At 46.1% G+C, this 26,634-nt stretch overlaps 2 protein-coding genes across 3 annotated transcripts in view; both read right to left on the bottom strand.

Annotated features, from left to right (window-relative positions):
* The window catches only part of LOC123759112 (neprilysin-1), a 504,536-nt gene that overhangs the window by 376,797 nt on the left and 101,105 nt on the right, over window positions 1–26,634 (bottom strand). The window lies entirely within an intron of this gene.
* Window positions 4,500–26,634, bottom strand: part of LOC123749539 (collagen alpha-2(IV) chain-like) — a 74,132-nt gene continuing 51,997 nt past the window's right edge. Inside the window, exon 3 of the mRNA XM_069324983.1 lies at window positions 4,500–6,322. Within this exon, the coding sequence (XP_069181084.1) occupies window positions 4,500–6,322 (1,823 nt within the window). The remainder of the gene's footprint in view (window positions 6,323–26,634) is intronic.

The following is a 26,634-nucleotide window of genomic DNA, read 5'->3' as shown; positions in this document are numbered from 1 at the left end:
CAAAATTCTCAAAGGAATTGACAGGGTAGATACAGATAAACTGTTTAACCCTGGTGGTACGCGAACAAGGGGACACAGGTGGAAACTGAGTACCCAAATGAGCCACAGGGACGTTCGAAAGAACTTTTTCAGTGTCAGAGTAGTTAACGGATGGAATGCATTAGGCAGTGATGTGGTGGAGGCTGACTCCATACACAGTTTCAAGTGTAGATATGATAGAGCCCAGTAGGCTCAGGAACCTGTACACCAGTTGATTGACAGTTGATAGGCGGGACCAAAGAGCCAGAGCTCAACCCCCGCAAGCACAACTAGGTGAGTACACTCTTCTGCTCATTTGACATATCTTTCTCCTTTCCCAACTTCGTTACACTGACCCTTACTCCTCTTGACCTGTGCTGTCTACGTTTCCCTCTGTTCAACCCTTCCCACCATTCCTTTCCTCGCCTCCCATCTCCATCTCCTCCTCCTACTCCTACCCCGTTCCCTTCTTGCCCCCCCCCTCTCCCACCCCACCATATCCCCCCTTGTTCTGTACCTTCCCCTCGTGCCTCCTCCTCCACCACCCCTTCCCTTTTAACCACCCCATTCCCGTCACACAATACAAGAGCCTACTACTCAAGTCCAGCATACCCAAGAGTGCCCCAACAGTGCCAGTCTGGGCCGGGCACTGTGCCCGGCCCTTCAATCACACGCTGCAATTACTCCCCCGCCGAAGTCGTCTTTACGAGACAGGTGCGGCATGCTTGCAATATCAAGTCCTGAGGGTTCGAGACTCACTCTCTCTCTCTCTCTCTCTCTCTCTCTCTCTCTCTCTCTCTCTCTCTCTCTCTCTCTCTCTCTCTCTCTCTCTCTCTCTCTCTCTCTCTCTCACTCTTTCTCTCTCTCTCGCTCGCTCGCTCTCATTTCATTGCTCTTAAAGTGGGAACCGATTTTTAAATTTGAGTCAGTGGTTAATACCGTTATGACCGTTATTTTACGCGCCGTTCACATCGGCAAAACGGCAATTCAACAGATTGAAGCAATTGTTTGGTGTTGAGAGTACATCTGGGCTTGCTGGAAATCACAGAGTTTATCACCAAATTGGCGAGAATATGTGTATGTTGATACTAGTGATGTGTGTGTGTGCATGTAAATGCATAGTTTTATATATATATATATATATATATATATATATATATATATATATATATATATATATATATATATATATATATATATATATATATATATATATATATGACAATGTCAGACCACGGAGGAAAATGAAACAGGAATTTCCTTAAGTACTTTCGTATATTAAATACATCTTCAGAAGGAATACATCTTCAGAAGGATTCCTTCTGAAGATGTATTTAATATACGAAAGTACTTAAGGAAATTCCTGTTTCATTTTCCTCCGTGGTCTGACATTGTCACATTCTTAATCACGTGTTTATTTTCGTGATACACACACACACACACACATATATATATATATATATATATATATATATATATATATATATATATATATATATATATATATATATATATATATATATATATATATATATATATATAAAATGTTTGTCTGTGTGTGTATATTTAATATTTGTGTCTGCAGAATCGAGCTATTAGCTCTTGGACCCCGCCTTTCTGATCAATTTACTGTTCATCTATTATATCTACTATATATATTCCTCTCTAATACACACACATATCCCCAGGAAGCAGCCCGTAGCAACTGTCTAGCTCCCAGGTACCTATTTACTGCTAGGTGAACATCAGGGTGAAAGAAACTGCCCATTAGTTTCTGCCTCCACTGGGAATCGAACCTGGGCCATTAGGACTTCGAACCCCAAGCGCTGTTCACTCAGCCACGATGCCCCGAGCTCTGGCTCTTTGGTCCCGCCTCTTAACTGTCAATCAACTGGTGTACATCAACCGTGTGTGTGTGTGTGTGTGTGTGTGTGTGTGTGTGTGTGTGTGTGTGTGTGTGTGTGTGTGTGTGTGTGTGTGTGTGTGTGTGTGTGTGTGTGCGTCAAAGTGAGAGAACACATTACCAATGAAAGACCATACCCAAGAGCAGATGAAGACACCCAATTTTGATATATATATGTCAAAATATACCCAAGATATTCCCTCTCTCTCCTAAGTCTCTAAAAAGAAACTTCATAAGTAAATTCCACGAGATTGGAAGAAATTCTTTCAAACAAAGAGGAGCCGAGGAAAGGACGGATCCCAGCCTCTTAGATCCTCTCCTGAACGACCCGAACCTGTTGGAATTAAGTCGATCTTGAGGGAGTTTATGGTGCCCTGGATGATAGGCAGGAAAGGTATAGAAAACGAGAGAGAGAGAGAGAGAGAGAGAGAGAGAGAGAGAGAGAGAGAGAGAGAGAGAGAGAGAGAGAGAGAGAGAGAGAGAGAGAGAGAGAGAGAGAGAAGGGAGTGTATTGTTGAGGAAAGGGATAAAACAAGATGAAAGAACGAAAGCGAATGGTAATATATATATATATATATATAATATAGGAACTCATGAATAGGGAATGGATATAATGAGAGGATTGAGAGGCAAGGTGAGAACGAGCAAAGAAAATGGAGAAGCGAGGAGAGGGCGAAAGTGAATGAGTAGCAAAGCACAGAATGAGAAGAAAGGAGAATGGGAAGTATAAAGCACAAGATGAGAAGAGAAGAGAATGAGGAATAACGCACAGAATGAGAGGACCAATAGTGGGGAGAGCACAACACATTCACCAACTCTGGTGTTGCAGAACACTAGACAGGTCCCACAGCAACACTATAACCCTCCCCCAACCCCTCCCCCCTCCCACAAAAAAAAATATTACGACGCTCTAAGAACCAACTGTATAGCGCCTCGAGACCCCTGCGTATCGTCCGTCACTCTTTCAATTGCAAAGCAATATTCTAGGTTGGAAATTGCTACTTGATTTTTTTTTCTAATTGATTGCATTGCGCCGACGACTTAACTCTCTCGAGACACTTTCCTGCCAGACTGTAGTGGATGTGCTTAAAGTGGGATCCGATCCCGTGTTGCAATCAATACTGATAACTTCCCAGTCTGTCTGTAAGGTGTTCCCTCGCGGTAATCTGTATAACATAGATGGTCTCCTTGAGGGTGGAGGGCCAGACGCTTGCGGCTAACCTCACCCAATTTTGCACAATGATTTCTGTTGGGTAGTTGCCCCACATGGGTGGGTCGAGGTCGACATCGTTGTAACGAGTGCAGCGTGGCACGGTTTCTTAGCAAGCTTCCCATGACGATGCTGGCACTCGCTACAAACTCGACTCTCTGAAAACACAAAATTTAAACCAACTATTTGATCTATGTCGTAAAACATTATCCACTGATCACTCCACACACACACACTTTCCTCCAGCGAGTACCGACCATGTCAGCCCCCTCATTGACAGACAAAGAGAGTTCGTAGACAATGTCTATGACAATGACAACGTAGACAATGTCTATGACAAAGACATTGTATTTGTCTACGTAGATAAAGACACTGTCTGGCCATCACGTACTGCTTGGTACCTCATCTAGTTTGTGCTGTGATTAAGAAAGCTTAGAACAAGGCGCTATGATCGGGAGAGTTTCCTTCAAGGAGGACAAGCAGAGTTAAGAATACTGGATGATCCAGGAAGGAAGGTCAAGAGGGAGGAGATAAGTGAAGTGTTGAGAGTAGTGAGGTAAGACACGCGGGGCGCTCCTCTGGAGAGTGTCAAGTGTAGTGAGAGACCTGGGGACCAGATTCACGAAGCACTTACGCAAGCACTTACGAACCTGTACACCTTTTCCCAATCTTTGGCGGCTTTGTTTACAATTATTAAACAGTTAATGAGCTCCGAAGCACCAGGAGACTGTTTATAACAATAACAACAGTTGATTGGGAAGTTTTCATGCTTGTAAACTGTTTAATAAATGGAACCAAAGGTGTCAAAGATTCAGGAAAGATGTACACGTTTCGTAAGTACTTGCGTATCTGCTTCGTGAATCTGGGCCGTGGGCACTGTGTACAAACAAAGACTTAGCAAGGCAGTAAGCCTGTGATACCCAGTAACTGGGTTTATTAAGAACCTGCAAACTCCTTGGTAAGAGTACTGTCCCCTTGTTCCTAAGTTGCCTGAGCAAACTCCTTGGTAAGAGTACTGTCCCCTTGTTCCTAAGTTGCCTGAGCAAACTCCTTGGTAAGAGTACTGTCCCCTTGTTCCTAAGTTGCCTGAGCAAACTCCTTGGTAAGAGTACTGTCCCCTTGTTCCTAAGTTGCCTGAGCAAACTCCTTGGTAAGAGTACTGTCCCCTTGTTCCTAAGTTGCCTGAGCAAACTCCTTGGTAAGAGTACTGTCCCCTTGTTCCTAAGTTGCCTGAGCAAACTCCTTGGTAAGAGTACTGTCCCCTTGTTCCTAAGTTGCCTGAAAGTTAGGAATATATTAATTACGATGAGTCCCAATAACATTAAGTAAACAAATTACAAAATTATTAAAAAAATATTACCTATTCCTTCATTTGCCAGTGGCGGCCTTGTCTTCAGGTATACCGGGTATGGCAGTGGCGGCCTTGTCTTCAGGTATACCGGGTATGGCAGTGGCGGCCTTGTCTTCAGATATACCGTGTATGGCAGTGGCGGCCTTGTCTTCAGATATACCGTGTATGGCAGTGGCGGCCTTGTCTTCAGATATACCGTGTATGCCAGTGGCGGCCTTGTCTTCAGATATACCGTGTATGGCAGTGGCGGCCTTGTCTTCAGATATACCGTGTATGGCAGTGGCGGCCTTGTCTTCAGATATACCGTGTATGGCAGTGGCGGCCTTGTCTTCAGATATACCGTGTATGGCAGTGGCGGCCTTGTCTTCAGATATACCGTGTATGCCAGTGGCGGCCTTGTCTTCAGATATACCGTGTATGGCAGTGGCGGCCTTGTCTTCAGATATACCGTGTATGGCAGTGGCGGCCTTGTCTTCAGATATACCGTGTATGGCAGTGGCGGCCTTGTCTTCAGATATACCGTGTATGCCAGTGGCGGCCTTGTCTTCAGATATACCGTGTATGGCAGTGGCGGCCTTGTCTTCAGATATACCGTGTATGGCAGTGGCTGCCTTGTCTTCAGATATACCGTGTATGGCAGTGGCGGCCTTGTCTTCAGATATACCGTGTATGGCAGTGGCGGCCTTGTCTTCAGATATACCGTGTATGGCAGTGGCGGCCTTGTCTTCAGATATACCGTGTATGCCAGTGGCGGCCTTGTCTTCAGATATACCGTGTATAGCAGTGGCGGCCTTGTCTTCAGATATACCGTGTATGCCAGTGGCGGCCTTGTCTTCAGATATACCGTGTATGCCAGTGGCGGCCTTGTCTTCAGATATACCGTGTATGGCAGTGGCTGCCTTGTCTTCAGATATACCGTGTATGGCAGTGGCGGCCTTGTCTTCAGATATACCGTGTATGCCAGTGGCGGCCTTGTCTTCAGATATACCGTGTATGGCAGTGGCGGCCTTGTCTTCAGATATACCGTGTATGGCAGTGGCGGCCTTGTCTTCAGATATACCGTGTATGGCAGTGGCGGCCTTGTCTTCAGATATACCGTGTATGGCAGTGGCGGCCTTGTCTTCAGATATACCGTGTATGGCAGTGGCGGCCTTGTCTTCAGATATACCGTGTATGGCAGTGGCGGCCTTGTCTTCAGATATACCGTGTATGGCAGTGGCGGCCTTGTCTTCAGATATACCGTGTATGGCAGTGGCGGCCTTGTCTTCAGATATACCGTGTATGGCAGTGGCGGCCTTGTCTTCAGATATACCGTGTATGGCAGTGGCTGCCTTGTCTTCAGATATACCGTGTATGGCAGTGGCGGCCTTGTCTTCAGATATACCGTGTATGGCAGTGGCGGCCTTGTCTTCAGATATACCGTGTATGCCAGTGGCGGCCTTGTCTTCAGATATACCGTGTATGGCAGTGGCGGCCTTGTCTTCAGGAATACCGTGTATGGCAGTGGCTGCCTTGTCTTCAGATATACCGTGTATGGCAGTGGCGGCCTTGTCTTCAGATATACCGTGTATGGCAGTGGCGGCCTTGTCTTCAGATATACCGTGTATGGCAGTGGCGGCCTTGTCTTCAGATATACCGTGTATGCCAGTGGCGGCCTTGTCTTCAGATATACCGTGTATAGCAGTGGCGGCCTTGTCTTCAGATATACCGTGTATGCCAGTGGCGGCCTTGTCTTCAGATATACCGTGTATGCCAGTGGCGGCCTTGTCTTCAGATATACCGTGTATGGCAGTGGCGGCCTTGTCTTCAGATATACCGTGTATGGCAGTGGCGGCCTTGTCTTCAGATATACCGTGTATGGCATTAATTACTAATTATCTTGTTTTAGTAGTATGTTTTAATTAATAAAATACTTGTCTTTATAATGAGACAAAAATTTTGAATGTTACGGAAGTGAGGTGACTGACTCTCCCTCCCTCCCTCCTTCGCTCTCTCTCTCCCTCCTTCGCTCCCTCCCTCCCTCCTTCGCTCCCTCCCTCCCTCCTTCGCTCCCTCCCTCCCTCCTTCGCTCCCTCCCTCCCTCCTTCGCTCCCTCCCTCTCTCCTTCGCTCCCTCCCTCTCTCCCTCTCTCTCTCTCTCTCTCTCTCTCTCTCTCTCTCTCTCTCTCTCTCTCTCTCTCTCTCTCTCTCTCTCTCTCTCTCCCAGAGAGAGAGAGAGAGAGAGAGGGAGAGATTATATGTTCCTAATATTATATGTGACACTTGTCACATATAATATTAGGAACATATAATATTAGAAACTAAAGGAAATATATAATTATTATTATATATTTATATATATTAAAGGAAATATATAAAAGGAAAAGGAATATATAATATTAAAAAAAAATGAAAAAGAAGAATGCTTTATAATTTGTTTCAGGTTATAAAGGGTCAGCATTTATGATTACATCTGTGTAAATCTTGTCATGAGATTGCAAAATATTTTACAAAATAGCAAAACAAATTTATTTGGGGGTTCAGATAGAATGTCGTAGTAAGAGTCGTCATTGGGTTATCTTGAGATGATTTCGGGGCTTAGTGTCCCCGCGGCCCGGTCCTCGACCAGGCCTCCGCCCCCCCGGAAGCAGCCTGTAGCAGCTGTCTAACTCCCCGGTACCTATTTACTGCTAGGTAACAGGGGAATCAGTGTGCAAGAAACATTTTGCCCATTTGTCTCCGCCTCCACCGGGGATCAAACCCGGAACCTCAGGACTACGAATCCGAAGCGCTGTCCACCCAGCTGTCAGGTATATGTGTATATATATGTGCGTATATTTGTATATAAGGTATGTGGAAGCTAGTCAGAATTGTATTTCACCTTTAAATGAACAAATCCACAAGGGCCGTGACGAGGATTCGAACCTGCGTCCGGGAGCATCCCAGACACTGTGTGTGTGTGAGTGAATTTCACCTTTGTAAACGCACATTAATGACACTATGTAAAAAGATACCTCGAACATTTTACAACCTTTATGTAGGACGGAGGTAAATCTGTGTATCTATGTCTGTAGGTTAGATTAGCATTTTAAAAGCTCTACAATCACCTTCAGTGGTTGATTGTTCAATAAATCACTGAACTATATGTTTAACAGCTCTCTCACCCTGTCCATGGAGGACAGAAGAAAATGTATATATGCTGGTTAGCATTGTAAATGTGTGGCCACGTCTGTGGTAGATACTAATAATAATAATAATAAAAACTGTCACAGCCGCTGACACTTGTCACAGCCGCTGACACTTGTCACAGCCGCTGACACTTGTCACAGCCTCTGACACTTGTCACAGCCGCTGACACTTGTCACAGCCTCTGACACTTGTCACAGCCTCTGACACTTGTCACAGCCGCTGACACTTGTCACAGCCTCTGACACTTGTCACAGCCGCTGACACTTGTCACAGCCTCTGACACTTGTCACAGCCTGTGACACTTGTCACAGCCTCTGACACTTGTCACAGCCTCTGACACTTGTCACAGCCTCTGACACTTGTCACAGCCTGTGACACTTGTCACAGCCGCTGACACTTGTCACAGCCGCTGACACTTGTCACAGCCTCTGACACTTGTCACAGCCTCTGACACTTGTCACAGCCGCTGACACTTGTCCCAGCCTCTGACACTTGTCACAGCCTTTGACACATGTCACAGCCGCTGACACTTGTCACAGCCTGTGACACTTGTCACAGCCTCTGACACTTGTCACAGCCTCTGACACTTGTCACAGCCTGTGACACTTGTCACAGCCGCTGACACTTGTCACAGCCGCTGACACTTGTCACAGCCTCTGACACTTGTCACAGCCTCTGACACTTGTCACAGCCGCTGACACTTGTCACAGCCTCTGACACTTGTCACAGCCTCTGACACTTACCCACAGCCTCTGACACTTACCCACAGCCTCTGACACTTACCCCCAGCCTCTGACACTTACCCCAGCCGCTGACACTTGTCACAGCCTCTGACACTTGTCACAGCCTCTGACACTTGTCACAGCCTCCGACACTTGTCACAGCCTCTGACACTTGTCACAGCCTCTGACACTTACCCACAGCCTCTGACACTTGTCACAGCCGCTGACACTTGTCACAGCCTCTGACACTTGTCACAGCCTCTGACACTTGTCACAGCCGCTGACACTTACCCACAGCCTCTGACACTTACCCCAGCCTCTGACACTTGTCACAGTCTCTGACACTTGTCACAGCCTCTGACACTTACCCCAGCCGCTGACACTTACCCCCAGCCTCTGACACTTACCCCAGCCTCTGACACTTGTCACAGCCGCTGACACTTGTCACAGCCTCTGACACTTGTCACAGCCTCTGACACTTGTCACAGCCTCTGACACTTGTCACAGCCGCTGACACTTGTCACAGCCTCCGACACTTGTCACAGCCTCTGACACTTGTCACAGCCTCTGACACTTACCCACAGCCTCTGACACTTGTCACAGCCGCTGACACTTGTCACAGCCTCTGACACTTGTCACAGCCTCTGACACTTGTCACAGCCGCTGACACTTACCCACAGCCTCTGACACTTACCCCAGCCTCTGACACTTGTCACAGTCTCTGACACTTGTCACAGCCTCTGACACTTACCCCAGCCGCTGACACTTACCCCCAGCCTCTGACACTTACCCCAGCCTCTGACACTTGTCACAGCCTCTGACACTCGTCACAGCCTCTGACACTTGTCACAGCCTCTGACACTTGTCACAGCCTCTGACACTTGTCACAGCCTCTGACACTTGTCACAGCCTCTGACACTTGTCACAGCCTCTGACACTTGTCACAGCCTCTGACACTTGTCACAGCCGCTGACACTTACCCACAGCCTCTGACACTTACCCCAGCCTCTGACACTTGTCACAGTCTCTGACACTTGTCACAGCCTCTGACACTTACCCCAGCCGCTGACACTTACCCCCAGCCTCTGACACTTACCCCAGCCACTGACACTTGTCACAGCCTCTGACACTTGTCACAGCCTCTGACACTTGTCACAGCCTCTGACACTTGTCACAGCCTCTGACACTTGTCACAGCCTCTGACACTTACCCCAGCCTCTGACACTTGTCACAGCCGCTGTCACTTGTCCCAGCCTCTGACACTTGTCACAGCCTCTGACACTTGTCACAGCCTCTGTCACTTGTCACAGCCGCTGTCACTTGTCACAGCCTCTGACACTTGTCACAGCCTCTGACACTTGTCACAGCCTCTGACACTTGTCACAGCCTCTCTCACTTGTCACAGCCGCTGACACTTGTCACAGCCTCTGTCACTTGTCACAGCCTCTGTCACTTGTCACAGCCTCTGACACTTGTCACAGCCTCTGACACTTGTCACAGCCTCTGACACTTGTCACAGCCTCTGACACTTGTCACAGCCGCTGACACTTGTCACAGCCTCTGACACTTGTCACAGCCTCTGACACTTGTCACAGCCGCTGACACTTGTCACAGCCGCTGTCACTTGTCACAGCCGCTGACACTTGTCACACCCACTGACACTTGTCACAGCCTCTGACACTTGTCACACCCACTGACACTTGTCACAGCCGCTGACACTTGTCACAGCCGCTGACACTTGTCACAGCCTCTGACACTTGTCACACCCACTGACACTTGTCACAGCCTCTGACACTTGTCACAGCCTCTGACACTTGTCACACCCACTGACACTTGTCACAGCCTCTGACACTTGTCACAGCCTCTGACACTTGTCACAGCCTCTGACACTTGTCACACCCACTGACACTTGTCACAGCCTCTGACACTTGTCACAGCCTCTGACACTTGTCACAGCCTATGACACTTGTCCCAGCCGCTGACACTTGTCACAGCCTCTGACACTTGTCACAGCCTCTGACACTTGTCACAGCCTATGACACTTGTCCCAGCCTCTGACACTTGTCACAGCCGCTGACACTTGTCACAGCCGCTGACACTTGTCACAGCCTCTGACACTTGTCACAGCCTCTGACACTTGTCACAGCCTATGACACTTGTCCCAGCCTCTGACACTTGTCACAGCCTCTGACACTTGTCACAGCCTCTGACACTTGTCACAGCCTCTGACACTTGTCACAGCCTCTGACACTTGTCACAGCCTATGACACTTGTCCCAGCCTCTGACACTTGTCACAGCCTATGACACTTGTCCCAGCCTCTGACACTTGTCACAGCCTCTGACACTTGTCACAGCCTCTGACACTTGTCACAGCCTATGACACTTGTCCCAGCCTCTGACACTTACCCACACCCTCTGACACTTACCCACAGCCGCTGACACTTGTCCCAATAATTGACAATCACCATAGCCATTGCTAATTACCTTAATTGCTATTTATCCCACCAATTGCCAATTGCGTCATTAATTGCCACTTCTCCAGGGAATTACCACAGAGAGATAACAAGCTCCTAAGCTCTCGAAATCTTGCGCAGCCAGAACCTGTTACATGAGCCGTGTGTTCACAGTCTGTTTGATCCAATAACGATAATGTTACACCACTCACATTATGTTATAAACTAAAGTTGTTCATATAGATTTATGTTGCTCATTTTTATATCTGGTTGAGCTCAGATATTTAAATGGAGCCTAATTGTTGTATGGAGCCTAATTGTTGTATGGAGCCTAATTGTTGTATGGAGCCTAATTATTGTACGGGGACAGTTAGAGTGTATTCATACACGTTAGGCTTATATCGAGGTTTCGGTCCGTCCTGGATCGTTATTAAGACAGTCGACTTGAGAATGGTCCAGGACGGACCGAAACGTCGTCATCGTCTCTTCGTCTTCTGGTGTGTGGTCTGGTCATTATATCCTCTGACACGTATGTGTGGCTCATTATCTGCACCGTCTGTCTGTATCTCTCTCTGTGTCTGTGCCTGTTTGTCTCTATCTGTCTGTGCCTGCCTCTCTCTCTCTCTCTCTCTGTGTCTGTGCCTGCCTGTCTGTCTCTGTCTCTCTCTGTCTGTCTCTGTCTGTGCCTGTCTCTCTCTCTCTCTCTGTCTGTGCCTGCCTGTCTCTCTCTCTCTGTGCCTGTCTGTCTCTCTCTGTCTGTGCCTGTCTGTCTCTCTGTGCCTGTCTGTCTCTCTCTGTATCTGTGCCTGCCTGTCTCTCTCTGTCCGTGGACAGTAGCGTTAGCAGCTGTCCTTGGACATGGCAGCCAGAGTGCGTGCTGTCGGAGAGGGTGTGGCCACCGGGTGAGTGTGTGCTGAGGGCTGACTCTCGGGAGGATCCGGGTTCGAGGTAGACCTCTGTGTTGATGACGTTATAAACACCTAATAGTCCAAAAAAAACTTTCCCAGAATCATCAATGGGGGGTTCCAATTAGCGCCGTGTCAACTTTTACTCATATCACTTGTGCCTTCCCCGGCCCGACCATGTTGGGCACGTACCCTACAAGAATCACTGTGCAAAGTTTGAAATTTGTCATCGCAACTGTTGTACCTGGTAATTAGTGTCTTTATACAAGGTTATTTCATTTAAACCAAACAAATTCCCATTTAAAAAATAAAACACCTGAATCATATTTCAAACACCATTTTTCCTCCAAATAAACACATATATATATTTAGTTTAACAGCTGCAACTTAACCCAATAAGACCCACTTAACACTTAACTCAACACGTTGTTACCACTTAAGTTCTCAGTGAAGCCTTAAAGGCAATTTACTCGTTGTTTGTGAGCCCTTGTGAGGAGGCTTCATTCTGGCTTTATTTTGTCCTTTCTCAGTTCTCTCTATATCCCTCTACCTTCCTCTCCCTCGCTCTCTGTTTTGTCCTCCCTCTCCTTCTCTCTCTCTTCGTCCTTTCCTATCATGGAACAAGACGAGAGAGAGAGAGAGAGAGAGAGAGAGAGAGAGAGAGAGAGAGAGAGAGAGAGAGAGAGAGAGAGAGAGAGAGAGAGAGAGAGAGAGAGAGAGAGAGAGAGAGAGAGAGAAAGTAATGAGAGAAAGAGGACTCAAGGAAGAAAAGAGGAAGAGAAGTGAGAGGGACAAGTGGGGGAGGTGAGAGGGGGTCAACAGGGAGGGGGGGGGGGAGAGTCCATGGTAGTTCACAAGAAGAGCAGATAACAAAAGACCTTTGATCTACACAGAAGCTCTACGACGGAGGGAAAAAAATTAATGAAAAATGCACAATTCCTATCAGAACGGATAAGGACAGAAAAGGTGAAGCCTTTTAGAGGGAGAGAGAGAGAGAGAGAGAGAGAGAGAGAGAGAGAGAGAGAGAGAGAGAGAGAGAGAGAGAGAGAGAGAGAGAGAGAGAGAGAGAGAGAGAGAGAGAGACAGAGAGAGAGAGAAACCAATTCACACAATACAAAATTCCTACCACAGAAGCAACGAGGTTATTGCTGGCTTACGACAATACTTATTTCAGCCATTAGGTTCGATTTTCATCTGGGTTCGACTCCCCAACAGCAGTGAAAGCAGAAGGGGGGATAGGTCTCTGAGACCCGAGAGTGTTCTCGAGTCTGTCTCGTATATCACTGGACGAGACGTCGAGTCGTTTCTTAGGACTCGTTCAGCGGGCCTACGTCGCGCTGTTATCTCCGGAGGAAAACGGGTGCTTAATGGCCAGGGGGAGGAAGAAAAGGGTGCTTAATGGCCAGGGGGAGGAAGAAAAGGGTGTTAATGGCAAGGGAGAGGAAGAAAAGGGTGTTAATGGCAAGGGGGAGGAAGAAAAGGGTGCTTAATGGCCAGGGGGAGGAAGAAAAGGGTGTTAATGGCCAGGGGGAGGAAGAAAAGGGTGCTTAATGGCCAGGGGGAGGAAGAAAAGGGTGTTAATGGCAAGGGAGAGGAAGAAAAGGGTGTTAATGGCAAGGGGGAGGAAGAAAAGGGTGTTAATGGCAAGGGAGAGGAAGAAAAGGGTGCTTAATGGCAAGGGGGAGGAAGAAAAGGGTGTTAATGGCAAGGGAGAGGAAGAAAAGGGTGCTTAATGGCAAGGGGGAGGAAGAAAAGGGTGCTTAATGGCAAGGGGGAGGAAGAAAAGGGTGCTTAATGGCAAGGGGGAGGAAGAAAAGGGTGCTTAATGGCAAGGGGGAGGAAGAAAAGGGTGCTTAATGGCAAGGGGGAGGAAGAAAAGGGTGCTTAATGGCAAGGGGGAGGAAGAAAAGAGAAATAGTAACTAGTGTTTATTGTCCCTCACTTGTCTCGTTGTTGTTCAGAGTTATGATGCTTAACTCTTTCTGACAATGTTGTCTGTCTGTCTGTCTGGCGTGATGGGCTGGTCTGATCGATCGGTGAAAGGACCGGTGTTGTGGACCGGTGTGACGGACCGGTGTAACGGACCGATGTGACGGACCGGTGTTGTGGACCAGTGTGACGGACCGGTGTGACGGACCGGTGTGACGGACCGATGTGACGGACCGGTGTTGTGGACCAGTGTGACGGACCGGTGTGACGGACCGATGTGACGGACCGGTGTTGTGGACCAGTGTGACGGACCGGTGTGACGGACCGGTGTGACGGACCAGATTCCCCGCGAGAAGAAATCCGACCTGTCCCAAACGTTAAACAACAGTCAAACTGCTAAAACAAAATAAGCGTCAAATTACGTAAATGAACATTTCGATACCCAGAGGATTCGAAACCGTTCGAAACAGAGGTTAGAATTTACAGAACTCGTCCGAAGCAACGGGGAAAAAGTTCACGAGAAAGCTTAAAGCTTCTGAGAGCTTACAAGTGTCTCCAGGAGTTTGTTCAATTCTCAGAATTTCGAAGATAAACAAAGAGAGAAATTTTAAACTTGTCATCAACGTTATCTACATGTAATCCTTAGCAGATTACATGTAATCCTACATGTAATGCCTCATATTACAGCAGTATGTAAATACAGCAACAGTCTCGCTTAATGCAGGTCGGCGTTCGATCCCCGACGGTCAAAGTGGTTGTGCACCATTTCCAAACCCCCGTCCGTCCCATCCCAAATCTTCATCCTGATCCCTTCCAAGTGATATATGGTCTTAATGGCTTGGCGCTTTTCCCCCTGATGATTCCTCTTCCCTCCTTTTCCAGCGCCCATCAGGTCCCTTTAACCCTTCCACCTGATATATGGTCATGCTCCCTGAAAATGTCCTTTCCTTTTAAGCTACAAGTCAAATTCTGACGTGTAAATTTCAGTGAGGTAATATTTTAATATTTTAGATGAGTCACAATAACGTTAGGATATGATGACCATCCACACAGCGGTAGAAGATGACGGAGAAGCGACGACGTTTCGGTCCGTCCTCGACCTCACACACGACTCGATATTAGTCCACGACGGACCGAAACGTTGTCGTTTCTCTCCATATTTTGAGTTTGTGAACCTGTCGGTGCTTTGTTCTGATGGTGGGCAGATGACAAGCTGTGATTCGAAGCCTTAAAAATCTCGCGTGGGCACCCTATCCCGTCCTCGACTCAGGTCCATTCCATCCAGTGGTCGACCCCACAGACGCAGTCATAAATTTTGACATGCTCTTCATTCAAAACAGGAATTTTCACAAATATAAATAAATTTGATAATAAATTAGCATATTGTGCATATATAGGCACAGGTTAGGTTAGCTGTTTAGGTTCTGTTGGCGATTATTTGTATTTGTAGTACGTGGGTGAAGCATTTACAGCATTGTGATTCGAACAAAATTCGTCAGTGAAGCACTTGTTCCAGAAGTGTTCGAACGTCATCAGTCGTGAGTCGTGTGTAAACCGTTTTTCATTCATAAACAGCTGGGGTTTGGCGGGTGCATGGAATGGATTTTGGGCCTTTGTTTGGAGGACGGGCAGCATGGGCACCCTATCACGTCCTTATCAACGATGGTCGGAATGCTCGTTAATCCTGCCGCCAAACCTCATGTTTATTAATGAAAACGGGTTACACACGACTCACAACTGATGAAGTTCAAACATTTCTCGAACAGTGCTTTGCTGACGGCCTCTGTTCGAATCGCACGGCTGTAAATGCTTCACCCACGTTTTTCAAATACAAATAATTGCCAACAGAACCTAAACACCTAACCTAACCTACGCCTAAATATGCTAATATATAACAATAATACTAATATATATTTGAGAAAATTATTATTTTGAATACTCTAGAAGTTAAAATTGATTAATGCATCTATGGGATTGACCGTCAGAGGGAGAGAAGCGCTGACTTAAGCCGCTTTATAGGCTTCACCAACCAACAGCAAATATAAATTCGCTGTTGTATTCTCCATATTTCAACGGAATATGGAGAATTGTATTCTCCATATCGTCAATGGAAGGTATAAAGACCTAACCTAACCTAGGCATCAATATGTGCAAAATTCTACTATGTAATTATATTAATTTAAATATGAGAAAACTTCTAATTTGAATACAAGGATACATTTGAGTCTTCCGAGGCTTGAGCGGTCATCACCACCTTGAGGACTCTGGGGGTAGATTCACGAAGCAGTTACGCAAGTACTTACGAACGTGTACATATTTCCTCATTCTTTGGTGGCTTTGGTTATATTTATTAACCAGTTTACAAGCATGAAAACTTGCCAGTAAACTGCTGTTATTGTTATAAACAGCCTCCTGGTGCTTCGGAGCTCATTAACTGTTAAATAATTGTAATCAAAGCCGCCAAAGATTGAGAAAAGATGTACAGGTTCGTAAGTGTTTGCGTAACTGCTTCGTGAATCTGGCCCCTGGTTGCTAAATCTATGTGTCGTCAGAATACAAGACTTAGAAGCTTGACATGAATGATTGGTTCCAATGTGATAGGTTCCAATCACTTGCTGACAGGACTCACATTCACACGACAGATAATCTTTTTTGTATTAGCGAATCCCTCTTTCGGTTAACACAATTTAATTCTTTCTCAGACACTTGCTTATCACAGGAATAAGTGTTGTATCTTATCACTGTAGTGTTGTATTTAGTAATACCAGCCCATCCTCCTGAAAGGATAGTATTTTTAACAACTATTTGGTCAAACGTACAAAAATAGGCTGTTTGACACCCCCAACATATCGTTTTGTACTACTGAATTAGCTCCAATGACATTTAAACAAATTAGTTAAATGTAACTAAAAAATCTAACCTGACCTGTGCTAGCAATACTAGGCCTAATATGTGATATATATTAGGCCCAATATAGCACACATGTGCAATACTAGACTCAGACATGCTTAAGGGTTTCAACGATACTTATAAAATTATTAGTACAAAATGTGAACTTTGTTTTACATCTAACAATTAATTTGCGCATGTTTGAGCCAACAGTTGCTATAAGTACTATCTACTTGGGAGGATGGGCTGAGTGGCGCATATCCTGGTGTAGCGGTTCTGCACGATGCAATAATCAGGGAGGTAACCATTCATGGGTTAAAGGTTGCTCATGTGCTTGTTGAACCACACATGAAACTTATCTTTCCCCACAACCATGTTGAAACTTTGATGAAGGTTTCAACAACGTTTTGTGTTTGCTGGGGAGAGACCTCCAAGCTGGATAATATCTGCATTATTAAAGTTATATTGAGATACAGGCTTAAGATATTTTTCCTGCTAATTTCTTTCCTTGCTAATCATTAAGGAATTACTGTCATCCAGAGATGGATTGGCGACAATCTATAGCTCCTGGACAAGTGGGATTCCTGTTTTATCAGCTGACATATTAATATAATTTGTCTCTAAATGGAAAATATTTCTTCGTGTACTACCTCCTTATTTTTGTTTGTATTTTGTTTGTTATCAACCCTCCCCTTTTCCCCTGTACTATATTATTTTATATATAGAGTTGTCACATTCTTGTACAGCCATTAGTACGCGTGGTGTTTCGGGCAATATATAGGTCTAATTACATGATCTATAGTGCATCGTATTCCTATTATTGCTAGTGAAGATATTCACTATCTTCTAAGATATCTTAGAATATTTTCTAAGATATTCCTACCTACCAACTCTTCCTTCATCCCCCTCCCCTTCTCACTTCTTCCTTTCCTACCATCAATCCCCCCCCCTTATAACTCTTCCTCCCTACCCTCCCCCCCCATCCCTTACCCTGTCCCACCCTCTCTCCTAACCTACCTACCTCCCTCCCACCATCCCGATCTACCTATTTCCCTCCCACCTTCACTACATAGTCCCCTCCCTTGCTCCCTAGTTACCTCTCACTCCTACCTCCCTACGTCACTCCCTGCACACTCTGCTGTTTGATTAAGGACGGAGTGGGGCCTGAGCCTCCACAATGGCAAGTGAAAGGAAGCTTCTCGCTGGAATTTGATCGTTTAGTGGATTGTGCGAAGCCTTCCCGGGGCATTACCTCAACCGCCCTGATTGGTGGGGCGGGGAGAGGTGGGGCGAGGGAGAGACGGGTGTGTAGTTTCAATTCAGGCATCACTAGTCAAATCCCCCCTCACCCCCCCCCCCCACCACCAATGCCACAACCACAACCAACAACCCCCACCACCAACGCCACACCACAACCCCCCCCCCCCCCACCACCACCACACCAGCACTGCCATGGACTCAGCACCTTGTAAAGCAGAAATCCAAAAATGGAAAAATACAGATGTTTGCTACACCTAAGAGGACGAGGATAGGTGTGGATACTTGTACCTCACAACCCTAGAAGAGAAAAGTCAGGTCAGTAGTTGTGTTGTGGTCAGTAGACATGACCACGGCATACAAGATACTGCAGCCTATCCTCCTGAAATGAAAGTACTTATAGTAACGATGTGGTAGAAAGTACATATATATGTACTGATGGACCACCGGAGAGCGGACATTTTGTGGTACTGAATCTGGCCAAACTGGGGACATTTTTATATTTAGCTAATAAAACCTAACCTAACTATTCTAGGCCTAATATAGTACATATATGTACTATACTAGGCCTAGGGATATTTAAGTTTGGTTTTTAGCTTTATTTTCCGAGGCTCTATAAAAAAAATAAGTTACAAAAATTGACTTACTCCATTACTACATATTACATATGTAGCTATTAATACATATTGGTACGATGGGCCCCCATAGTTACATATTTAGTGGGCCAGCCAGAGGCTTAAGGCCCGCGCAGGAATATCCCTGCAAAAAAAGGCCCGCGCAGGAATATCCCTGCAAAAAAAGGCCCGCGCAGGAATATCCCTGCAAAAAAAGGCCCGCGCAGGAATATCCCTGCAAAAAAAGGCCCGCGCAGGAATATCCCTGCAAAAAAAGGCCCGCGCAGGAATATCCCTGCAAAAAAAGGCCCGCGCAGGAATATCCCTGCAAAAAAAGGCCCGCGCAGGAATATCCCTGCAAAAAAAGGCCCGCGCAGGAATATCCCTGCAAAAAAAGGCCCGCGCAGGAATATCCCTGCAAAAAAAGGCCCGCGCAGGAATATCCCTGCAAAAAAAGGCCCGCGCAGGAATATCCCTGCAAAAAAAGGCCCGCGCAGGAATATCCCTGCAAAAAAAAGGCCCGCGCAGGAATATCCCTGCAAAAAAAGGCCCGCGCAGGAATATCCCTGCAAAAAAAGGCCCGCGCAGGAATATCCCTGCAAAAAAAAGTTACATATAACATTAACAAAACAGAAGGATGGCTTGGATACTGGAGGAACTAAACAACAGCCTTTCCCAACTGAGAGAGAAAGCAGGACAAGAGGACACAGGTGGAAGCTTGAGACACAGACGAGGCGAAGGGACGCAAGGAGCTGCTCCCACCCTGTACGGGAGGTCAGCAAGTGGCGTGCCCTGAAAGAAGAAGTTGTAGAAGCCACCTCCAGCCACAACTGTAAGACCAAATTTGACAAAAGTATTCGAACGTCAAAATCATAACGCAACCGGGTACAGCGAGGTTAGTAGTTCAGGGCACCAGGAGCAAGATCTCACGTTCAAGTAGAAACAGATAGTTATAAGTACCACACCACTACCACTTACGGGCTATTCATGCCCGTGCCACCTCTTGGGGCGGCTTAATCTTCATCAATCAATCACCACTACCACCACCCGCACTCCCCGCACCACCACTACCACACCCCCACCACCAGTACCACCCCACAAGCACCACTACTACCACTAACACCCCCCCCCCACCCTACCACTAACAACCACCACCACTCCAGGAAATGATCAATCTTAAACACAATTTCCCCCTCCCCCCTCTTGCCATTTTTCGTATCATCTCAGATTGAGACGAGCGCGGGAGAGGGAGACATAATCAAGTAGAAAATAATATATAGGTCGTTGAGAGCCCCCCTGAAGGTCGTTGGAGAGCCAATGAAGGTCGTTTGAGAGTCGCTGTGTGTGTCGTTGGAGGTCAATCACATTCGCTCTGGCTCGCTGAACTTCGTAAAGAGTCGTTGAACGACGCTGAGTGACTAGGGGCGAGGGAGGGGGGGTTCGTTAATTTGCCACTTCGGGGGTCGTCGAGAGTAGCTGGACGTCGTTGATAGTCGCTGTGAGTCGTTGAAGAGTGTTGAGAGTCGTCGTGGGAGATTATAAGTGTATTTTTCCAGTTCTGTCTCTTGGCTTCTCTCCTCCTCCTCCTCCTCCGCTTTCTCTTGTCTCTTCATTCTCTCGTTCCCTTCTCTAAACTCTACCCTTGCCCATTGTCCTCGGTTCATTTCTCCCTTGTTCCTCTCTCCCATAGAGAGAGAGAGAGAGAGAGAGAGAGAGAGAGAGAGAGAGAGAGAGAGAGAGAGAGAAACACACACACACACACACACACACACACACACACACACACACACACACACACACACACACACACACACACACACACACACACACACACACTCACAATCTCTCTGAAAATTTTCAAAAATAACCCCCCCCCAACAAAAAAAAAATCCCCAAAACCTTTCCACAAGCTTCGAGTTCCCCCATTTACATTCCCCAAATCCTCAGACCCCCCCCCCCCCCCGCCCCCACAACATATTATATTTTTACCTTACACAAAGGGGAAAAAATGTGCAATTCCCCCCTCCCCCTCACCCCCCTCCTCCCTAGAGCTTCTAAATCCCTAGCAAATTAGATCTTGTCTCTTGAGCAGCAGAATCTCCCCTACGCAGGGGAAAAGTTAAGTCGATGGCTCCGTTTTCTTTAAGGGGAAGCTTTATCTTATCTCTGTAAATCCCTTGTACAGATTCCTGCTGGCAGAGGAAGCTATGATTGGCGGAGATAGAGTAGGAGAGGGAGGGAGAGGAACGGGGGAGAAGAAGAAGAGGTAAGGAGAAGAAGAGAGAGGTAGTGATGAGGAGAAAAGAGAGATAGAGAAGAAAAGAGAAAGGTAGCATAGAGGAGACAAGGTATGGAACAGAAGAGACAGATAAGGGAAAGAAGGGAGATAGATATCGAGAAGAGGAGACGAGAGAGAGGTACGGGAGAGGAGAGAGAGAGAGAGAGAGAGAGAGAGAGAGAGAGAGAGAGAGAGAGAGAGAGAGAGAGAGAGAGAGAGAGAGAGAGAGAGAGAGAGAGAGGAAGAGAGAAAGAGAGAGAGAGAGAGAGAGAGAGAGAGAGAGAGAGAGAGAGAGAGAGAGAGAGAGAGAGAGAGAGAGAGAGAGAGAGAGAGGAAGAGAGAAAGAGAGAGAGAGAGAGAGAGAGAGAGAGAGAGAGAGAGAGAGAGAGAGAGAGAGAGAGAGAGAGAGAGAGGGAGAGAGAGAGAGAGAGAGAGAGAGGGAGGGAGAGAGAGAGAGAGAGAGAGAGAGAGAGAGAGAGAGAGAGAGAGAGAGAGAGAGAGAGAGAGAGAGAGAGAGAGAGAGAGAGAGAGAGAGAGGAAGAGAGAAAGAGAGTAATAAAGAAGGAAAGACGAGAAGTAAAGCAAAGTGTAATAACAGAGAACGTAAATAAACAACAGAAAAACAAAACAATAAAAACTGATAAGAATACACAAACAATATACAGTGTGAGAGAAGACAATTAAGAACAGGTATACAGGTAAGAACATATCTAAGAACAGATATACATGCAAGAATCCTATTAAGAACAGGTATATACAAGACTATAATTAAGCACCCGCATAAGGTAAGAACATAAGAACAGGCATACAAGTATGAACATAATTAGGACCAAGTACGTAGGTAAAGAACCCACATATGTAGGGGTACATATAAGGGCCTACATAATCGGGAACATATGTGTGTAAAAGGCACCCCATTAACAATAGAAGAGATATATATGTATAGTCCTTTTCTAGTTGATGAGCAGATAAGCAATCTCTCTGTCTTTGTCTGAAACAGTCAGTCATACAGACACTCTCTCTCTCTCTCTCTCTCTCTCTCTCTCTCTCTCTCTCTCTCTCTCTCTCTCTCTCTCTCTCTCTCTCTCTCTCTCTCTCTCTCCTACTGTTGACCGAAATGAGGTGGAAATGAACAAAGTCAGAGAGACGCGTGTCGAGAGGTAATACCTGGTTTAAATGGTAATTCATTTACCTGCGACGGTGACCAGATATGTTAGTGTGAAATGATATATACATTTACCCTACAGACGAGGCCAGAGGGAGATATTCCCCAGGGGCGGGTACAGAGTGTGAGGTAGATTAGGATGGGACAGTAAAGTGTGATGTAGATGAGGATGAGTAGGTAGAGTGAGGTAGATAAGAATGGGACAAGAGAGTGAGGTAGATTAGAGTGGGGGAGTAGTATGGAGATGATGAAGGGAGACGCTGAGTGTGATTTAGAAGATAGGGTGGTGTGTGTGTGTGTGTGTGTGTGTGTGTGTGTGTGCGTGCGCGCGCGTGTGTGTGTGTGTGTGTGTGTGTGTGTGTGTGTGTGTGTGTGTGTGTGTGTGTGTGTGTGTGTATGTGTGTGTGTGTGTGTGTGTGTGTGTGTGTGTGTGAGTAATCGAGCTGTTAGTTCTTGGGCCCCACCTTTTTAGCAGTTGGTTGTCTAATGTTCTGATTCCTGACCTCTTTTCATCTATTCATATCTCATACTTATACACACACATACCCACTCATCCCCAGGATGCAGCCCGTAGCAGCTGTCTATCAGGTTCCTATATAATTCGAGTTGAACAAACACGTCTAGTGAAAGAAACTCTGCTTCTTTGTTTCATCTTCCGCCGGGAATCGAACCTGGGCCCCTAAGACTACGACCCCCGAGCGCTGTCCACTCAGCCGCCAGGCCCCCTACATGTGTGTGTAATTACCTAAGTGTAGTTAATGCATTAGATACTAAGTGTAGTGGGGCCTGACAGCCGAGTGGCCAGCGATTCGCATTCGCAGTCCTGAGGTTCTGGGTTTGATCCCCGGCGGAGGCGGAAACAAATGGGCAGAGTTTCTTTCACCCTGATAGACCTGTTCACCTAATAGTAAATAGGTACCTGGGAGTTAAACAGCTGCTACGGGCTGCTTCCTGGGGTGTGTAACAAAAAGGAGGCCTGGTCGAGGACCGGGCCGTGGGGACAGTAAGCCCCGAAATCATCTCAAGATAACCTTAAGAAGATAGTTACAGGATAAGAGCTACGCTCGTGGTGTCCCGTCTTCCCAGTACTCTTTATCGTATAACACTTTGAAACTACTGACGGTTTTGGCCTCCACCACCTTCTCACTTGGCTTGTTCCAAATGTCTACCACTCTGTTTTAAAGAAATTTTCCTAATATTTTTTTCGGCACCTTTGTGTCCTTGAATCTGTGTCCTCTTGTTCGTGAAGTTACTGGTTTCAGGAATTCCTCCTTGTCAATTAGGTCGATTCCTGTTAGTATTTTGTAAGTGGTGATCATATCACCTCTTTTTCTTCTATCTTCTAGTTTTGACCTGTTTACCGCCACTAGTCTCTCATCATAACTCTTTGTTTTTCATTTCCGGAAGCCATTTTGTACCATAACATCGCTCTCCTCATGTGTCTGTACAGCAGTTTAGGCTGATCCTTGGCTTTGGATGCTACGTCTTTCTCATACTGCTTCTCTCCTGAGTCCCCTGTACTCATTCCTCTCTCTCGTATGTATGTTGTGCTTCTCCACTCTTCTGTAATCTCTGTATTCTTTCCTAAGCTCTATTACACACACGTGTGCGTGTGTGTATACACTTGAGGCTCCATGATGTACACAGCAGCTCTGACCCCTCTCTCTTCGCCTCTTCTATAATAACAAATTATAACACAGAATATATTGACCAAACCACATACTAGAAAGTGGTTTGGTCAATATACCAAACCACTTTCGCCGTCGTCGTCCACACACTAGAAAGTGAAGGGACGACGACGTTTCGGTCCGTCCTGGACCGTTCTCAAGTCGATAGTCTGCACAGAATATATTTTCGATTTGGTCTCTGTTACGTCACCGGGTTTGTTTACCTTCATGACGTCATCACCAGCAGCTGGAGGTAAGTAAACATTAGGCTGATGTCTCGCCACCAGCCCGCGCACGTGTCTCAGTCCCTGTTCGGTTGGCCCCTCTTAATCTTTTACTTTTTTTTATAGTAAATCTCAAATTATACTCGCTAGCAAGAATTATAACGTATATTACTGGTTGTAAGTTGTTATATGTATTGACATTCTTGATGTTGAAACAAAGGAAACAATGAAGAGTTGTCGAAGCCGAGGTCAAGTGCAGGGTATCTAACAGTGTTTATCAAGTGAACAAGAAAGCTCCATTTTTCCGTCCGAAGGATGGAGTTCCTCTCAAAATTCTTCGTGCCTTCCCTACTTTGATCTGAAATGTGAACGTTCTCATGCGCCTCTCTCACTTCCGACATTTCAGGTAACAAATATTTTCGGATTAGTGTGCAGACGATGAGTCACAATAACGTGGCAGAAGATAAGATGACCAGACCACACACTATAAGATGACGAGACGACCACGACGTTTCGGTCCATCTTGGACCATCATCAGCCATGGAAGCACAAACCGAAACTGTAATAAAGTTGTTACATCTTGGCTTAATGTGTTTATGACGTATTAGAACGTTGTTACAACTTGCTATATTGGTTGTTATAACTGGTTAGGAGGTCTTTAAACTTGTTCGAACATTGTACCAACGTCGTAGTTTCGGTGTGTGTTTGGCGGGAAGTCGCGTGATGGAATGAATCAATGATCCAAATAGCACAACATTAACAATCTCCTCATGGAAAAAAAAAGATTGAAAAACAAACTTGTATTCTGCGACAAATAAAATTAAACTCAGAAACCCAGACTATTAAAATCTTCTCATTTTGCAGTCATGAAAGTGGACCTTCCTCTCGTTACTCTTGAAGAGTCCAGAGGAGAAAAACAGCAACCACGCGAGAGACTAAGGTAACGCAGGGTAAAGATACATGCATGACTGCTCTCACACTGTGTGAGATTAATTATGTATCATTACCTGAGCAATTATACAGTCGTAATGGCTTGGCGCTTTCCCCTCAAAGTTCCCCTCGTGTGTGAACACATGCGGGTCAGGATTCAAATGCTCAATCAATCAATCAATCAATCAATCAATCAATCAATCAATCAATCAATCAGGACACAGTCGGACAAAACTGAACACAGGTGCTCACTAGCGGAAATACAAATACAACAGTCAAATACAACAGCACATCACTGGTCTGCCTCCAAATACAACAGCACATCACTGGTCTGCCTCCAAATACAACAGCACATCACTGGTCCGCCTCCAAATACAACAGCACATCACTGGTCCGCCTCCAAATACAACAGCACATCATTGGTCCGCCTCCAAATACAACAGCACATCACTGGTCCGCCTCCAAATACAACAGCACATCACTGGTCCGCCTCCAAATACAACAGCACATCATTGGTCTGCCTCCAAATACAACAGCACATCATTGGTCCGCCTCCAAATACAACAGCACATCACTGGTCCGCCTCCAAATACAACAGCACATCACTGGTCCGCCTCCAAATACAACAGCACATCATTGGTCTGCCTCCAAATACAACAGCACATCATTGGTCCGCCTCCAAATACAACAGCACATCACTGGTCCGCCTCCAAATACAACAGCACATCACTGGTCCGCCTCCAAATACAACAGCACATCACTGGTCTAGATTGTATTCGCTTTCACCCGAGTGAAATCTTTAAGAAATATCGGCGTGTATACAGTCCCCCCCCACCCCCCTTCCATGCTGTTGTTGTTGTTGTTGCTTAAGATTCGCTACTTGGAACAAAAAGTTCCAAGTAGCACGGGCTATGGTGAGCCCGTAGCCCTCCATGCTATTTTCACGGAGTCGAGTCTGAAATATTTGTTGGTTCCCCCGTAGAGTTCTGGAACAGTTACGGTACTTCATGATAATATATTTTAGGCGAGGGAAGGAAAAAGGGGGGCAGAAAAGGGGGGCAGAAAAAGGGAGAGGGGGAGAGTGGGAAGAAACCTAACAACAGCCGATACCTCCCCCCCCATTCTAGTTGCAGTATACAACACGTGTAGTCTACACTGTTGCAGTATACAACACGTGTAGTCTACACTGTTGCAGAATACAACACGTGTAGTCTACACTGTTGCAGTATACAACACTTGTAGTCTACACTGTTGCAGTATACAACACGTGTAGTCTACACTGTTGCAGTATACAACACGTGTAGTCTACACTGTTGCAGTATACAACACGTGTAGTCTACACTGTTGCAGTATACAACACGTGTAGTCTACACTGTTGCAGTATACAACACGTGTAGTCTACACTGTTGCAGTATACAACACTTGTAGTCTACACTGTTGCAGTATACAACACGTGTAGTCTACACTGTTGCAGTATACAACACTTGTAGTCTACACTGTTGCAGTATACAACACGTGTAGTCTACACTGTTGCTGTATATAACACGTGTAGTCTACACTGTTGCTGTATACAACACTTGTAGTCTACACTGTTGCAGTATACAACACTTGTAGTCTACACTGTTGCAGTATACAACACTTGTAGTCTACACTGTTGCTGTATACAACACTTGTAGTCTACACTGTTGCTGTATACAACACTTGTAGTCTACACTGTTGCAGTATACAACACGTGTAGTCTACACTGTTGCTGTATACAACACTTGTAGTCTACACTGTTGCTGTATACAACACTTGTAGTCTACACTGTTGCAGTATACAACACGTGTAGTCTACACTGTTGCTGTATACAACACTTGTAGTCTACACTGTTGCAGTATACAACACTTGTAGTCTACACTGTTGCTGTATACAACACTTGTAGTCTACACTGTTGCAGTATACAACACTT

This window comes from Procambarus clarkii, chromosome 15 (assembly GCF_040958095.1).
Source record: "Procambarus clarkii isolate CNS0578487 chromosome 15, FALCON_Pclarkii_2.0, whole genome shotgun sequence".
In the NCBI taxonomy this organism is placed as follows: domain Eukaryota; kingdom Metazoa; phylum Arthropoda; class Malacostraca; order Decapoda; family Cambaridae; genus Procambarus; species Procambarus clarkii.
The sequence above is the reverse complement of the archived record's forward strand: the minus strand, read 5'-3'. Positions and strand labels throughout refer to the sequence as shown.